General features: G+C 33.3%; 1 protein-coding gene across 2 annotated transcripts; it reads right to left on the reverse strand.

Moving 5' to 3' along the window:
• Window positions 1–354: 354 nt before the first annotated feature.
• On the reverse strand, window positions 355–2,385 carry LOC104109261 (dof zinc finger protein DOF2.5-like). 2 transcript variants are annotated; one of them, XM_009618499.4, is made up of 3 exons: window positions 2,184–2,385; window positions 1,483–1,691; window positions 355–1,203 (listed from the first exon to the last, which is right to left on the reverse strand). In XM_009618499.4, the coding sequence occupies exons 1-3, from the start codon at window positions 2,205–2,207 to the stop codon at window positions 606–608; spliced, it is 831 nt and encodes a 276-aa protein (XP_009616794.1). In that variant the 5' UTR covers window positions 2,208–2,385; the 3' UTR covers window positions 355–605. The 2 variants fall into 2 exon arrangements, with proteins under 2 accessions (XP_009616794.1, XP_070038265.1); XM_070182164.1 differs by having other exon boundaries at window positions 2,285–2,366.
• Between the last annotated feature and the right edge of the window lie 15,702 nt (window positions 2,386–18,087).

Raw genomic sequence — 18,087 nt, forward strand, 5'->3', positions numbered from 1 at the left:
AGAAATGGAAACATGAAACAAAGGGCCAAGCAATAGCCGAGTGTTAGCAAGTAGAGCAACATATATCCATTAGAGTTTAACTTATGAGCACAAGTACTGTATAATTTGTTTACATTCTCACGTTAAATTAACTTTGCAATAATATGTAATAATTCATAACAAATTTGATATAATTAATGACCTAGATAGAATAAATAACGTATTATAATCAGTTAAACTACACTAATTGTTTAGAAATTTATATGACAGTGTACAAATTCTATCAGCATGGCCTAGTGTTAGCAAGTGTAGAAGTATCAAACCCTTCTCTGGATAATGAGAGTACGTAGAAAGAAAATATAAGAGAAGAGAACGAACAAGAAAAAGGTTTAATCATGCTTATCGAAAAATTAAGTTCATTTGCACAAGCTAATGAAATTAACAATTCCATATGTTCAAGTGATGAAAGAGTAAAGAGAAGCACAATTGAAACCAGATCTATCTTTTATCTAATTAGCTCCAAGCATCACCAAACAAATTAATGATCAAAGCATGTCAAAAGATAGAAAAATATTAAAATGGAAAAAAGAATTATACAGTTTAGATTTTTTCATAATGTCGTTTATTCACCAGGATCCTCCACCTAACATTCCATTCCAATATCCAGCACTTGAATTCTCTTGCCCCTTACTCTGATTATAATTTTCAGCTTCAACACTTGTACCCGACAATTGCTTATTCAAGAAACCGAATGGGAACATCATTTTTGCATTATTTTCTTGAATTCCACTTAAAAAACTTGATGTGTACAAAGCGTTTAAATCCGGTGTTGGTGTTGAGATAAATGAAGTTAACCCTCTTGAGGCAATTCCAGTCCTAAGCAAATCCATTGTTGAAATTGGAGTAGTACTTGAGGTTGAACTTAAGGGCTGATTATTTCCATTATTGCCCCTGTCCATCTTAGGAAATTCAAGAAAATCCGGCACACCATGGAAATAATTGTGATCATGTATAATAGATGGGAGCCCTATATTAAAATCTTGGCTATTTCCAAGATTAATCTTATAATTAGGGTTTTGATGAGAAAGACTTGGATTAGGGTTCGAATCAGGAAGCTTTTGTGACGACGACGACGATGATGATAATGAAGAAGAAGATCTTCTATTCTTCCTTGAACCTCCTCCGACCGGAACATTTCTTAAAGTGCCCCCTTCTGTCCAATACCTGTCGAGACATAATATAATTTAGTAACTAAACGTGTGATATCGCTAACACAGTTTAAACTTTTAGATTAGTTGGTCACACAATTCAACAATCACTACTAAAAAAAATAAAAATTAACGACAGACAAATTCTGTAGCTAAATAGAAAAATTCAACGCTAGTCCTATTTAGCAATGGATTAGCGACAAATTATTAAAAAAATTTGTTCGCTACGAGCGCTATATATAGAGTAGTGACGAAGTTCGTTGCTAATTCCACTTTTTTTAATAGTGAATATTACCTTCGACAAGTCTTGCAGAAGTATCTTGGTTGAGTAAGACTATAGTTGTTGTAGTAACAAAACTTGGTATTTGTTGAACTGCACCTCGGACAATTTACGGCTTGATCTTTTTGTGGTCTGACTTTTTTTTCCAGTGTAGAAGATGGCCTTGAACATGTAACATTAGGAGGATCTATTTCTGCAGCCATAGATGTTACAAGTCCAATATCCTAAAAATTAACAATCACAAAAAGGAGAAACAAAGTAGGTTAAGAAGATCAAAAGCGAAAAAGGGCTAGTGTGAAAATAAATGACACAATTTCTGGATAACTACTTTCACCTTTGAAATTAAATTGAAGGAAACTGAAAAGTAAACAATAATAATAACGAAGATCACCTTTTTCCCTATGCTTTATCTCTTATATCATGTATAAAGGAGGAAGAAAGAAAAAGTGCAGTACTTGATGTTTAAAGAGAATGAACGCTTTAATTATTTTTTTTTACATAGTTTACATATAGGATTAGAAGAAATTTTAAAAAAATTCTAATTGAAGCTCAGGATTGAACATCATTTCATGAAGATAAAATCATCTTTAAGAAAAAAAAAAAGAAGGATTTAATCGACAAGGATGCACATCCAAAAGAAATTCAAGAAAATCCATAATTGTTTTCTAGAAAACAAGTAATTAATATGCAGAAAATGAACTTAATTTTGTACCCACCTGAGTCCATTGTGTAGTATCCATAAATGGGGAAAATAAGCAAAAAAAGTCAAGAGAAAAAAAAGCAATGGCTGATGTCCTCTCAAGAACAAATATTTCACCTGCTTTGTCTGGAGCTGTCCTTAGTTTAAAGGAAGAAAGAATGTTTTGAGTTGTTTGTGAGTTGGCTTTTTATGGGTTGGTTTACTTTTTGGATGATGGAAAAGAAAAGGGGATATGTTTGTTTTGACTACACCTTGTGAAACCAGTATACTTTATTGTTATTTTTGGGTGTGAAATTATGTCCAAATTTCGTCAGGGATAGTGTATTCAATCTTATTTTAAACATTGTGAGTGGAATTATGAATGGATGTCCTGTAGTGGGTTTCTACTTTTTGACCCTATGATGGGGGTCTTCTGATTCTCATCATTCTCTTGTCATTTCATTTTAAGTTATCTTTCGTTTATTTATGCCAATGTGTATTTGTTGTCATAGACTAAATAAAGAAAAATTATAGTGAATGACTATTATAAGATAAATATAGGGTTTAAATCAAAGTTAATGGATTCTAAATTAACAATTTATACATATTCAATAAATTTTTTAAGATCTACAAATACAAGATTTAAACCAAATTTACTGGGTTCGACCAAATCCGCAATTCCTATGCTATCTCCGCCCATGAATAAAGAAAGCAAATGACTAAGATATCCTAGCATCTCAAGTAGATGTACATAACCATCGATATCATTAAACATTTAAGTTATATATACTATTAGTATACATGATTTTTGTATATATACTACTAGGGGCAGAACTATGTGTGGTCAAGGATGGTCAACTAAACACCATTCGCTAAAAAATTATATTGTTTATAGGGTAAAAATTTACTTGTCATTGATTAAAAAAATAGACTTTGAATATTCTTGCACAACCCACTAGTAAAGGATGTTCGAATTTTATACACCCTTGTTGAATTTTCTCGCTTCGGCTACTGTATACTACAAGTGCAATTTAACATATTAAAGGTGGTTAGTTACCATTATTTTATGATACTAATCAATCAATTATCAAAGGGAATTGCCTATAATTTCTTTTTACGTGGCTTGATTATGTAAATAATTTTTATTCCATCAGTACATGTATAAAATATAAACTCTAATTATAAAAATATGTATAGCTTAAAGTTTAGTATTATCCTACATGACTAATTAAGCTCAACTGAGTGATATATTTCACCACCTTTTAGCTTGGACTAGGGTTGAAAGGGGCTCCATATCCCCTCTCTTGATGCTAAGCTCCAGTTTATACTTAAATATTTATTATCATCATATTTGAAAGGGTTATAATTAGTGGGCTAAAAATACTTCTATATTACACCCTCCGGTCCAATAAATTAATCGTTTTGTCAAACTGATCTTTTTCTAAAAAAATAATTGATGTTTCTAGAATAACAAAATGTCATTTGTTATTTTCTTTTTCAAATCTACTACTATAATATTTAAATGGAGCGCTACATGAGATGTTAATGGAGAAATAAAAGATAGTTTAGATAAATATAATAGTTAAGGCTATTAAAAGTCTTTCATAAAGGGTGTATAAGAATCCTCAAAGATAGATAATATGGACCGGTGAAAATGATAATTAGCTAAAGGTCTTTAACTCTAAGGACTGTGATTAGGGTGTTCAAAACCGAACCGAAACTGAAAACCGAATCGAAACCGAAACTTAATAGCTTATTGATATCGGGTTAACAGTTTAACGGACGGAGAACGGATTGAATTTTTTTTATTAACGGCTTATCGGTTTGGGGGCGGATTATTTAATTTCTTAACGGATAATCCGTTAACCCGTTAAGAAAATATATATATATATATATATATATATATATATATATATATATATATATATATATATATATATATATATATATATTAAATATCAAAAACCCTTCCACTTCTTCTAGTACTTTATCTCTAAGTTCTAACGCCTAACTCCTAAATAATCAGAACCTTAACGCCTAAACTTCAACCACCAGCAGAATTATGGTTCTCTTTATTCGACCATAATTCAACTAGCTTCAGTAGAAATTCAACCAGCACTCTAGCAGCCACCCACAGTACTCTATCCCGTCGACTTCCAGGCTTCCAGCACTCTATCTTAGTGCCCTAGTATGAAGAGCAAGCTCATATTTTTGCTTTTTAAAATTGTAAATATGGCTCCAGCACATCCTTTGTGTCAATTATTAATATATTGTTACCTTTCTAAGAGAAATGAACAAGAAACAAAGGGAAGGACCGCACGTTTATTGTAATGTTGCTTCGTTTGTGATATGAATAAATTAATAAAAGCTTAGATACCATTATATTTAATGAGCTAAACAACTGAAATTGTTCCTTTGCATCTAAACCCAAGCAATCACATAGTTATCTCAATAAAATTTGATATCCTTGTATGATCCATGTTATAGCTAGCAAGAGTTACAGTGACATATCCATTAGAACTACTTTTTCCTTAATTACATCATATCATAGTCTGCTTTGGGATGTAATGTAGACTACAATGTGTTCTGCTTTTTTCACTCTACACCACATGATACACTACATCATTCTTCTGTAGGCATTAACAGACATGTATGTCTGGACTCAATGTATAATTTCCTATTCTGAATTTGTATGCTAGGCGGTCAACAAACAATTAATGCACGCAATATAGATTGAATTAGGCCGATAAACCGCCCGATAAGAGCTAAACCGATACCAATCCGCCCGATATCTTATCGGATGGCTAGCGGATTAATACATTTAAAAGCCGATAACCGTTAAGCCAAATCGTTAAGAGTAATTAACCGCCTAATCCGCCCGATAAGCAGCCCTAACTGTGATGACATGATTAGGATCTTTTCACTCTTAATCAGATGTAACGTGTTCAAGTTTTAGGAGTGAAAAAATTCCGATAAAGAGTACTTTAATGAGGTACTACACAACGTGAATCCGAAATCCGAATTAATCGGGACACTGAAGTAAGTATCGGACACTTGGTGTAAAACCAAAAAAAAATATCTTTATTTTTCTATTAATGCAATATACCCACACGAAGTCAAAAAAAAAATATCATTACAAATTAGTGCTCCTTCTCTATTAGCCTCAAACCAAGAGAAAGACAAATACTCATGAATTCAGATACTTTTTGGCAACATTCCTTACTAGTTGGGAAGATGGTGTTCAATCCTCAGAAACACTCTGTAAAATTCACCAACTACTATATTGTTTGCATGTTCACATCCTTTTGTTAGTTTTGGCAACGTGATCCAAATGTATTATCTTTTGTTTCACTTTTTTTCTCTACACAGCTCTCTTTAATCTTCTTTTTGTAAAAAGGTTAAATACTTCATTTTTAAGTATGACAAGAATATGGCCCTTTCAGTGTTTCCCTTTACTAAAGCATTCTTTTTATATCACCTTTAGGAATTATTCTGAAAAAGACATTAGGGTTTCATACCAACCATATCGGTTTACCACCATTTTGCTTTTGTTTGTACTTGGAATTTTCAATGTAGTATCAATATGCTATATATGTGTTACCTTCATTCTTCAATTTTAAAATATAGCAGCACTCCCGCTGATTTTTTTGCTGGTTAACAGGTGACCTAATTTTGATTCATGACACGTTAGCTTACTGTTAGAGGCAGAATTAAGATGTATTTTGCGGATTCAACTGAAAATATTATATTTGGCTCCAACTACGTATGTATATATAAAATATTTTTAAAAATATATGTATATAATAAGATTAAACTTATTATGTACCCACCGAATAAGTCCTGAATTCGCTCCAACTGAAAATAAGTCCTGAATTCGCCTCAATGTAATATACTTCCTTCTTCCTATAAAAAATAGGAAAATGTACAGAAATAGTCAATTTAAACTCAAATTTACCAACCTCTAGCCCAAAATTCGACACTAAAATTAGCCGAAAATTAGAGATATACGCAAGGAAGGATTCTTCCATTCGAGAATCACGCTAAAGATCTTCCTTCCTTCCCTGTTTTTCAAGCATATCAATTTCACAGATACCTACATTATGTAAATCACGGCATTATCTCCCAAAAAAGTCTCAAAAGGAGCTCCAAATTTCACTCAAAAATCGATAAATTTCACTGTAGAAGCAACAATTTCCTTTAGCGATTTCTCTGTAGATACAACTTTGATGAAGGAACTACGAACTACAATCAAAATCAATAAAGGAATTAGTGAGTTTTGACCTAATTTCTGCTACTTCAATGGCAAATTTACCAATTTTTATTCAGTATGGTGGCCGATGGAATGTTGACAACAGTTTTGTAGATTACAATGCCGATGTTGTAATAGTTACCCCAAATATAAGTTTTGAAGATTTTGTAGACTTGATTTCGAAACAACTTATGATAGATACTTCATTGAATGCTATTGAAATCAAATACACTGTCCAAAACGGTTCTCCACCAATAGTTATACACAATAATATGGGTGTATGTGTATATCTTGAGCTGAAAAAAGCTCGAAATTTATAATGTATCCCCTTTGTATAACATCGAGTGAAAATGATATATATATGATCTGCTACAATTTAAATTTTGCTGTGATTTCCTCAGAGTGTGCACAAAGCTCTGTTATGCAGGAGAGATACAATGGCGATATAATTAATATGATTGAATTTGGGGATGGAGAAAACTGGCAAGATACAAAATCTGATGAAAATAAAATAATAACTGACCCTCAACACATAGATGTAGAAGAAGGTCAAATTTATAAAGACAAGGCTACGATAGTCAAAGTCATAAAGCACTTGGAAGTAAAGAAAAAATTCCAGTTTAAGGTGCATAGATCAAGTGAAAGAAGGTATCAAAATATTTACTATATAATTATGTATCTCAATGTATATCTTAGTTGATGTTAGAAGCATAATTACGCAGAAAATAAGTTGCTGCTTGTAAGTCTGTGGCTATACACTTTTAAGTTGTGGTTGTCACCGTGTAGTACTATATAGTCATTATATGTTTTCATCTAGTATTGTTGATGGCAGTGTGTATCACTATATATCATTGTATTTCATGTCGCTCTATTTATTGATGGAAAAGTCTATATCCTTGTCATAGGTGCGGCCTAGTGTACATCAACAACAACTGCGATTGGTATTTTAAGTCTTTGAGCCTAAAAAAAGCAAAACTTTTCAAGGTCAGAAATTTCAGCAAACTGCACTCATGCCCGCTGAAAGACAGATCTTACGCACAACGTCAAGCTACTGCAAAACTCATCGGCAATCTTCTGATAGACAAGTATAAAGACCCAAAAATAATATACACTCCTAATGACATAATTGGAGACATGAATAAGCAGTATGGTTTTCAAATGACGTATATGCAAGCATGGAGATCGAAGGAATATGCAGTTCAACTACTGAGAGGGAACCAAGCGAATCATATAAAAAGCTGTCAAGCTACTTTTATATGCTGGTTCTTACAAATTCTATGTCGGTGGTAACTTTGAAAAATCCAGAGGAAGACCTGTTCATGTATGCTTTCGTTGCACTATATCTGTCTATGAAGGATGTCAGTAATGCAAATCGGTTGTTGTTGTAGATGAAACCTTTCTTAAATCGACATACAGATGAACATTATTGATAACATCCACACAAGATCCAGTATGTAAAAATAAGAATAATAATGTGTGTGTGTGTGTGTGTATATATATATATATATATATATATATATATATATATATATATATATATTATTCATGTATATACTTAAATGTGTTTATATGATTCAATTTATTAGGTAGTATCCTACCACTCGCATATGCCATAGTAGATTCAGAGAATAATGCTTCTTGGGAGTGGTTTTTCGCTAGGTTCAAGGATTTATTTGGGAAAGGGAGGGAATGTGCATAGTCTCGAAAAGTCATGAAGGCATTGAAAATGCAGCGGCAACATTGTATCCACAAGTACCTCACTGTGTCTGCATATGGCATCTATGGAATAATATAAAAAGAATTACAAGACGAACCATTTGCAGCTCAAAGACATATTCTTTGCTATGGCCAAAGCATACACAGTTGAGAAGTTTGATTACCACATGGCAGAGGTAGAGAGAATTGATAAGAGGGTCAAAGATTACTTAATCAATGTTGGGTATGAAAGATAGTCTAGAGCATATTCCACTGTCAACAAAACATTGACAATGACTTCAAACATCGCGGAGTCGATCAATGCAAAACTCAAGGCTGCTAGGGAACTACCAGTACTGCCTTTGCTAGAGTACATAAGGCAATTGATCGGACGATGGAATGTTACAAACCAAAAGAATGCAATAGAGTCATTTACTGATCTTGGAAAAAAATATGATACAACGCTGATGGATAATCTCGAATTGTCACATCGGATGAAGGTATGAGTAGAATCTGTAGATACTTGTGCATATAATATGTAATCATGTCGAATTCACGGATCGGTTATATCTTCAACCCTTTATGTGATTCTGTTAAACTAGTGTCCACCTGCACGTCACAGGGAGACCAAATTTATTAAAGCTAATATTTTCTAATATTCATTATTTGCACAAAGGCAATATTATAGTGTTCGAGTAATGGAGGGTCTTATCTGTTACCCGAGGCTTCAGGTTTTCTGTTTCTTTTCAAAGTTGATTGGTCTACCTCTATTTTTTGTCTCTTCTAGGGCATACAGGAAATTAGTCATTATATAAGTAAATTGTTCAACTTTTAGACGACCACCAGCATATATATAAGGCTTTCAATTTAATGTAGCATCTATGCCTACCCCACTGCTGAAATATTGGTTAGTTTGACATGATATTAAGCTATTTTGAATATTGTAGGCTCTCCAGTTTATGTGTTTTGAGGGCATATCCTTTGTCACCACTAATGATAGTTGATAAATTTTATAGGTGACCCCTTCGACGAGTTACTTATATTCAGTACTTGACAAGGGTAAGCAGAGAACGGTGTTCCTAAAAGATCAAAATTGCACCTGTAGAAGGTTTCAATTGGATGAGCTGCCATGTGCACATGCTTGGGGTAGTATTAAAATACAAATACATTGATCACATTAAGTATTGCTTGGTGTAATACACCAGAGAGTACCTATTGAAGACCTATGAAATTCCAATTTATCCGTTTCCTAATGAAAGCACATGAAAAATTTCTGCAAAAGTTCTAGATGAAAAAATCTTGCTACCAGACGTGACTAAATCAATAGGAAGGCCAAGGAAGGGGAGGTGCAAGACAATATCTGAAAGGGAATGAAAAGGTCGATTTTATGTTGACAGTGTAGAGAACAAGGTCACAATAGGAAAACTTATAGAAATAATCCAAAGAGAGGATGAAATATGTCAAACTTAGAATTACTTGTTATTTTACTTTACTGAATATCACAGAGATTTAGAAGAATCCAATATATCAAGAATTGTATCAATACAGAATGTCATTTGAATTTTAGATATAAATAAATATTTGATCTATCATTTAAAATCGTGTTGCAAGTATATTTTTAAAATTATACATATGTTTGATTAAAAAAAGAAGTTGTATCAACTATATATCATATTTGTATCTCTTGTGTATCACTTATTTATTTTTGTGTATCGGTAAATTATACATCTGTTTGATTAAAAAAGAAGTTGTATCAACTACGTATCATATTTGTATCATCTATGTATCTCTTGTGTATCACCTATGTATCTTTGTGTATCATCTCTTACTCATGTCTGTATTTGTGTAATAACAAAGCTAACTAATATAAAACAGTCGTAGCAGCTAGAAAATTATGCAAATAATTTTAGAAATTTACAAATAAGAGTGTGTCTTCATCAATATATATTTCGAAACCAAACAAACTGCAGAACTCGTTGTAAAGAAACTAATTGTGCAACAATCCAAAATGACTGTATCGTCTATGTATCATGTGTGTATCATATCTGTATCATGCGTGTAGCTGAAAGAGACAGTGTATCACAAACTACCGTATATTTTTCATATCTTGAATTCACAACACAAAATCAAGGGAGAAAATACCAAAATAAACTAAACTGCAACACTCCAATATTGCACTAAAACTCATTAAATCTTTATAACAGAGCAGACATCTCATTTGCCGTACAAATCTTAAAAGTATTCATAAAATTCAAACATAAACAAATCTGATCCGTCTTACAACAATGAAAATATAACAAAACACAATACAAAACGAAATTATTAAGTTCATCCTACAACAATGACAAAGGTAACTACTTCTTCGCTTTCGCGACTTATTCTGTCGACCAATAATCTCATCATCAGTTTGCGTGTTCAGTTCTATTTTCTTTCTAGCATAATCTACCGGTGTGTATAGCCATTGAATTTTTTAGGAGGCGTCTTTCCCTCAATGAAATACTCGGCAAATGATGCCGCAAATACACTGCAATCACTACAAAAATAAAAATAACAACAATTATCAAACTGCAGAATCTAAAAATAAAACAGATTGTGTTGAAAGAAATTCATACGCTTCGACTTGTTGAGGCAGTCCTTCAACCAATTTTACATCAAAAAGAGTAATCAAGACCTTGATTTGTAGACATCAGTGCGCTAATTGATATCTTTTTTGTTTAAATAGAAATACGTGTGCACGAAAAATGAGGCAGCAACACAAAATACTTGCGCATTGTGTTATGAACTTTGGCTTGATGAGCAGCTCCATCGCGCATAGAGTCATACACATAAATGCACATATCCTTGAAGGACATCACAGTCATTATCCAATGCCATTGTTCTGTAATATTAATTGGCATTGAGATGTGCTTGACAGTGCGCCATGGAACATTGGCATCCAAGACATGTTTCGGATTGCACACTTTACTATCTCCATCTGTATCAATAAACGCCTGCATTAACTCATTAATTTTCTCGTCGAAGTACCAATCTGTGGTGGTGAATGTTACAGGTAGGTCTTTGTCATACTTTCCCTTCTTCCTCAAATATAAGAATAAAATATCAATGTGCTGAAACAAAACATAACAAATAATTAATCACTAAAGTCTCGTAAGCTTTAAGTAGCTACGCTTTTTCAAATCAAATTCACATAAAACAAAAGAAAATGAATGCTCACTACTTCTCTTGTTCAACGCAATATAGCAATTAATAATCTATTCTAACTTAAGAGTCCTGATTACGTGTACACTAGCTAAAATTTAAAAAAACTGTAAAAGTAGCTTCTTACATACCGAGTCATCCAAAGGCTGACCATTATATGCTAAAATGTAAAATTATTTTTTTGTCTTCAACATGATATACCCCAAGATTATAAGCAGGGTTGAGTTCACTAACATAGTTCGGATAAATTTCATTTTTGGTAACAGATATACACAAAAGAGATACAGTGATTTGATATAAAATAATGCTACAAATGACTATATATTAAAATATAAAACTAAACAAAATTCAGAAGTTGAAAACATACTTCTTTCTGGACTTCCCTTCTTTGACCCACGCAGCAAATACATTCAACAAAGAGCTATTAACGCCAGTTCCGATTTTGCTTTGAAAAGGATGCTTAACAACATAAATTTGCTTTTTTTCTTTTGCTGCAACAACACCAGTACTGGATCCTGAATCAAATACAGTAATGAACAGAGACTGCACGGCCTTTGCAGGACATCTCTTTCTTTTTTTTTGTTTGCGGCGAAACTTCAAAAAGTAATTCAGGCTAGTATAGAACTATCTGAGATTCAGGAACCTCTTTCTTAGATTGTTCCTTCATCTCCCCTGCCGCCTCATCAACACTTGCAGTCACACAAACAACGCCAGTCTACGATTCGGGAACCTTTTCTTTCTTAGATTATGCCTCCATCTCCCCTGCCGCCTCATATGCAGTCTCACCAATAGCGCCAGCATGCGCTACATCTGGTGTGAAAGTTACTTTAGCAACGAACATATTAACTTTCACACCGAAAGGTTCTTCCACGATATTGACACTTAACTGATCTGCTGCATCGAGTACAATGTTGTTACGATGATGCGCACAAGTATCTCGTTGAGAAGGTGGAATATTTTTGCCTTCACTTCTACCTACTTATTTATTTTTAAAAAGAATCGAATTATCAAAAGCAATAAAGAAAAGAAAAAGGAAAAGTTCAGAATGCATAACTAAACATACCTTACAATCATCCATGCCAACATCTTCATTGCCACCAAACTCCATATTGCTCACAAAATTATTATTGTCTTGACGACCGCTGGTGTCTTCCTCTAGATGTGCACTATATTTGTCTCGCTTGCACCAAACTATTTTAAAAAAAGGATACAGTAAGTTAACTAAAAAATAAAAGGAAATTCACAATGGAAAAGAAACACATACCTTGAAATTTATCAACTCAAAGACTTCCTTGAATTTATGAGAAACATATTCTATGAAGGACTTTAACTGCTTATGGAGCTACAAAAGGAAATAAATAAGAAAAATAATAGACTTTGAATATACATTTTTAACAAAACTTTCAAAAAAAATAAATATAAAAAACCAATACAAACCTGTTTAACATCAGCTTTCAACTTCTGCAACTCACAGTCATAATCAACAGGTTGGACACCCAGTGCCTTTTTTGGTGGGACAGGCTTTTTAATCTGTTTCGGGGGTGGCGTGACAAAATCATCACTATCATCGATAGGAAGTTTTCCCTTGTTATGTGATGTCAAATATATCTGATACTCATCGTTAACTTCAACAGGCAAAGTAAATCTCCTTAGCTCTTCAGTTGTAGGAGAAATATTTTTAAACTGCAAATGTAACAAAAAGTGCTTCAGTCCTAGATATATCAAAGATGTATGAAAACTGTATATTTGATGTATCACAATGAATTACAGTGTATCATATATGTATAACCCATCAATACATAAAAGTTGGTACCTTATTCCCTGTGCTGTTGAAGAAACCAGTAGAGAAGTTCTCACGCGTTGGCCTGTCTGTCATTTCCCAATTCAATATGCGTGGTGTATGATCTCCAACGTGAACAACAAACTTTTGATCAACTATAGTGCAACATTCATAGAACCACACCTGTAGTGCAAGAGAAAATCCACAAATCCTATAAAACTCAGACTTTCCCCTCAACCTGTCCCTCACCGACTTCATTAAAGCTCGAAATGCAATCTTACCCCAGGGAAAGGGCACATACTCACCACTCTCGACAAGATGGAAATCAAGTTTAATTATAAATTTCTTCTGAGCCTGAGTGGACATTAGAAATGTGTTAATGAAATAAATGATTGTAATATAAACTGCATCTTCATCAGACTACCATTTCTTCTTCTAAAAACAATCAATAGGCGACTTCTTTGATACCGCTTCAAAACCAAGAAAATAAGTATCCACCAACCTATTGGGTCCACTGAAGTTACCCTCAACATGTTCATTGCCACAACAGTTTAAACCACTTACAATACCAAATTCCCGAAGACCAAAACGTAAAACACATTCGTCATTCAATTTCACATAAAATTGATCACACTTATCTTGAACCAACTCCCTAAATATTAAAGAACGAATAAGTTGTGACTGGATAGCAACTCGAGGTAAATAAAAAAAATAGCCAAAAAAACTTTCCCTAAACATCCGAAGATGGACATCAGTCAACATTGACTGTAAAACTAATACGATATCCACATTAGTGTATGATGTCTAATAAGTAACAGGAAAAGGCTCACCAACTGGAATATAAAGCTTCCAAGGCTACAAATAAATGACACGAATTAAAAACAAACAAATACAAAATAAATCCAATTTTAAAAGAAGATTCAACAATAGAAAAAAATATAACTGAAATTGTATGTACCTTACAAACTTTGTCAGGAATTTTAACTTTTTCTGCCTTCTAAGCCTTACTTTCTTTTGGTTTGACACCCAAATTTACTTCGTCCTCCACGATACGCTTTCTCTTACCTTCAACATTATCCATTCTAACCTTTTTGCTCTTCTTTTTCTCAGATTGTCCAATAGCATCCTTTCGAGATTCTAACACTTTAACACTATCAGAACGATTTTGTCTTCCCATATTTTATTTATCGATCGATTTCTCAACTAAAACCGCGGTTGAATGAGGAGATAAACTCATCGACCTAGTTTCTCTTCTCATGTTGCTCGATTTCTCAATTGAAACCGACTTTGAATAAGGTGATGAACTCATCGAATGAGTTTGTCTTATCATATTGCACTGTTTCACTATTGAAACTAGGTTCAATGATAAATTTTTTAAAATAAATTATAAGAACAAACGGTTACAAAATTTTGTGAAAAATATTGATACAAAACTCGACCAAAACTAACAAAATCGTCTATAACAGATACATACGATGAACTCTAACTAAATAATTCATTCGCAAAAGCCTAAAAAAAAGCAACATCGCTTCTCCAAAAACACATGCAATCCGAAAAAATATACAAAACAAGAGATTTTCTACTACAAATTACCTGGAATCAAACGAAAATAACCGCAAATGTTTCTTGTTTTGTCGTCAATTTCAGCAATTTTGGTTCAATTTAGCAAAAAATCGCATAGAGAGAGAGAGTGAGAGAGAGAGAGAGAAAACTCGGTGTATGTATTACAAAAATAACGGATATAAAAAAGCTGACATTAATTGAGACTATTTGGGCCCAAAATGGCATTTGGGCCCTTTTTAGTAGATATTTTATTTTTGGCTATTTTTGGTTGGGAAAGTTTATAGAGTGACTGTTTGGGTAATTTTTCCTTAAAAAATATGTTTCTTTCTTCACTTTCTTTTCCTTCCCCTCTAGTCTCTGTCCTCAAATTATTTGTTGTTTGTGTTGGGCATTGCCCTAAGGCCAGGGATCAATGTCAAACCTCACTATAACAACATTGTATGTTTCGATAATTGTTTTACCTTTTGTAGTGAATGGTTGTTATACACCAATAACAACATTTGGCGTTTAAAATTTTTGGTTGTTATAGACAAAGTTTATTCAAATATTAATTATTTTTCCTTTTTAGTGTTACATATAAAAAATATATATATTTAAATTTAAAATCCCAACGATATGCATATCTCACTAATTAAATATTAGAAAAAGCTAATATATTATTAATAAATTCATAACTAAACGTACAAAGATTTAAACTCAAAGACAGACATTTTAAATGTATTAGAAAAATATATTCCTTCAAGATTGATGGAAGATCTTTGTAATTGTAGCTTATTTTCATTTTCTTACTAGCGGTATAACGCTTAAATTGACAAAGATTTGTGTTCAAACTTTCAGCAAAAGGGTAATTGATAATAAGAATTGTCTCAAATTACTTAAAATACTACTTACTTTTAACACACTTTATATAACTTGCTATCATGGTCATGTGGTACCATATAAAATAAATACATACACTATTATTTCATTAAAATATCCATATAAATAAATATATATATATATATATATATATATATATATATATATATATATATATATATATATATATATATATCTCAACTTCTAATTTTCCTAATCTCATAGAAAGAGTAAAAATTCTCGTACGCTTAATTCTTAAAATGATAAAAAGATAACCTTCTTTTCTTGTGAGAAAATAATTTATATCATTACAATAATAAAAGTCTCATAAAGTTTCTCATATTATGTGTATAATTTAAAACATATTCGAAAGTAGTAATATTAATAACTATATAAAATCATATTTTTCAAACCATGTTTTCAAAAAATGCTCCACTCAATATAAATACCATATCAAAATGTATCTAACAGTATCAAGGTTGTTAAACTTACGGGATCTTATCGTCATAAATCCTCTGTAGAAAAGTACGGGATGTAACATCCTTCCCCACTTTAGAACATTCGTTCTCGAATGTTAATTCTTAGAGATTTACAAAATTTTTACTAGGGTCTCCTCTGTAAATTAAACTAAAACCCAACCTCTATCAGAAGTCTCGTCTATTTACAACCTTTTCTACTTAAGTATCTCGTATCTTCTTCACACTGACCTTACTTAACCTTCAATCCCACATCGTATCTTCTGTCGCTTTCAAAGCTCCCTTCCACATAGTTAAAAATTACATCTATGCCTTAAAGCTCTACTGTGATACCAGCACCACTGGTGGATACAAAATTCGGCGAAAACATCATACTGACTTCTTACTACTCAACTCTATGGCATGATCTGGAAACAAAAGAAGGGTAACATTTCCTAAATGCCCTATAGCCTCTTAGTTATAAATGTGGCGTGCAACACACCCATAAGTGAGACCCTACTAGGCACGGTTTTGTAGACTCCCTAAGACACGACCTGCTCTGATACCACTTTGTCATGCCCCAAACCTAGGGAGGCGTGGCTGGCACCCAGAGCCGTACTGGCCCGAGCGAACCACTCTGTAATTCATTTTTTTTTGTAACTATCATGGGCCAACATGACCACAACTTGTAATGTACAACTGCAAGTGGGAAAAACTGTATCACTCAACCCCTTTTTTTTTTTTCTTAAAACATGAATACATATGGGACGTCAAGGCCTCTAACATACTGTATGTAAGGACCCAAAAAAAAAATTTAAACCAAAAATTTGGGGTTTCGTGGTGCCAAGATAGATTCCTGCGTTATTATAGTAGAAATTCTTCGCGGCGTGCTTGCGAGCCGCGATTCAAACTTTTTGGATTGAACAGTACCCTACGGACTTAGAGAAAAATATTTCGCAGAAAAATGCATTTCTGCAGCCCATTATGCGGCCGCATAATCACTATGCGGACCGCATAATGGCCGCAGAGTGAAGCAGAAAGTTTGACCAATTTGAAGTCAATTTTGTGATCGATTATGCGACCGCATAATCACTATGCGAACCGCATGTCGGTCGCATAATTTTTCTTGGGTTTCTGCGGAGGAAGATCTGCGGTGCATTATGCGACTGCAGAACAAGTATGCGGACTGCATACTGATCGCATATCTAGGACGAAAGTTTAGGCCCCTAAGGGCCATTTCTGCGGTCACTTTGCGGACCGCATAACCATTATATGGTCGCATATGCGACCGCAGACCTGTGTCGGGGCACTCTTTTTCTTAATTTAAGACCCGACCCCCATTCCGTTAAAATACCCCTTTAGTCTTTTTTGAGCTCATTTTCTGATATTTCTAGAGTGAGAGAGAGAGGGTTCAAGAGGGAGGGCCTAAGTTTTCATCAAATTGATCTTCAATCATCACTTAAAGCTTTGGAAATATTCAAGTAGAGCACCAAATTCTTCATCCAAAAAGGTAAGACTTCATCACCCCAGCTCTTAATTTCAAACATAGCTATAATGGGGTACTAGTGTGATACTTCATGGGTATGAGGGTGGTTTATCTTGCATGCATGTGTGATAAAGAGTGTGGGAAAAAAGTGAGCTAGAACCATGAACGTTTTCCTAATTCTAGGTTTAATTTGTATATTGCTAAAATAGATTGAGGTTGCTAAGGGTTCCGGATAATTGTAGAGTCTAAAGAAGCGCAATTGAGGTATGTATGGCTAACTCTCTTCTTCTTAGAATCGAACTCCTGGTGTCCGAATAATTGGTTTAAGTTCCAACTTGATCATACTAGAATTGTTTGCCTTAGTGTGTTGGATTGAAAGATTCATGTTCCCTAATTATTTTAGATGGTTACCATGTCATCGTGCTATTTGAGAACGTAATTATAATTTTTCAAGCTCCTTCCCTTATGTGTGCAATGCCTTATGTGATGGTACTTATCAACATGAATGATGATGTTATTTGAACGAATAAAAAGGGAAAGACTTGAATTGTAAAATATTCCCAAGTGCCAAGAACTACTTAATAAATGAGGCTCTTTGTGCCATGTAACGAAAGATGGGGAAGAAATATGAATTGAGTGAACAATTGAAAGAGGTTA

Source organism: Nicotiana tomentosiformis, chromosome 8 (genome assembly GCF_000390325.3).
Source record: "Nicotiana tomentosiformis chromosome 8, ASM39032v3, whole genome shotgun sequence".
NCBI lineage: Eukaryota > Viridiplantae > Streptophyta > Magnoliopsida > Solanales > Solanaceae > Nicotiana > Nicotiana tomentosiformis.

Coding starts and splice junctions, on each gene's coding strand:
- LOC104109261 (XM_009618499.4), bottom strand. CDS start 2,207: ATGGATACTACACAATGGACTCAG. Junction 1,692..2,183: donor ATACTACACAATGGACTCAG/GTGGGTACAAAA, acceptor GTTAATTTTTAG/GATATTGGACTTGTAACATC. Junction 1,204..1,482: donor TTCTGCAAGACTTGTCGAAG/GTAATATTCACT, acceptor ATGTCTCGACAG/GTATTGGACAGAAGGGGGCA.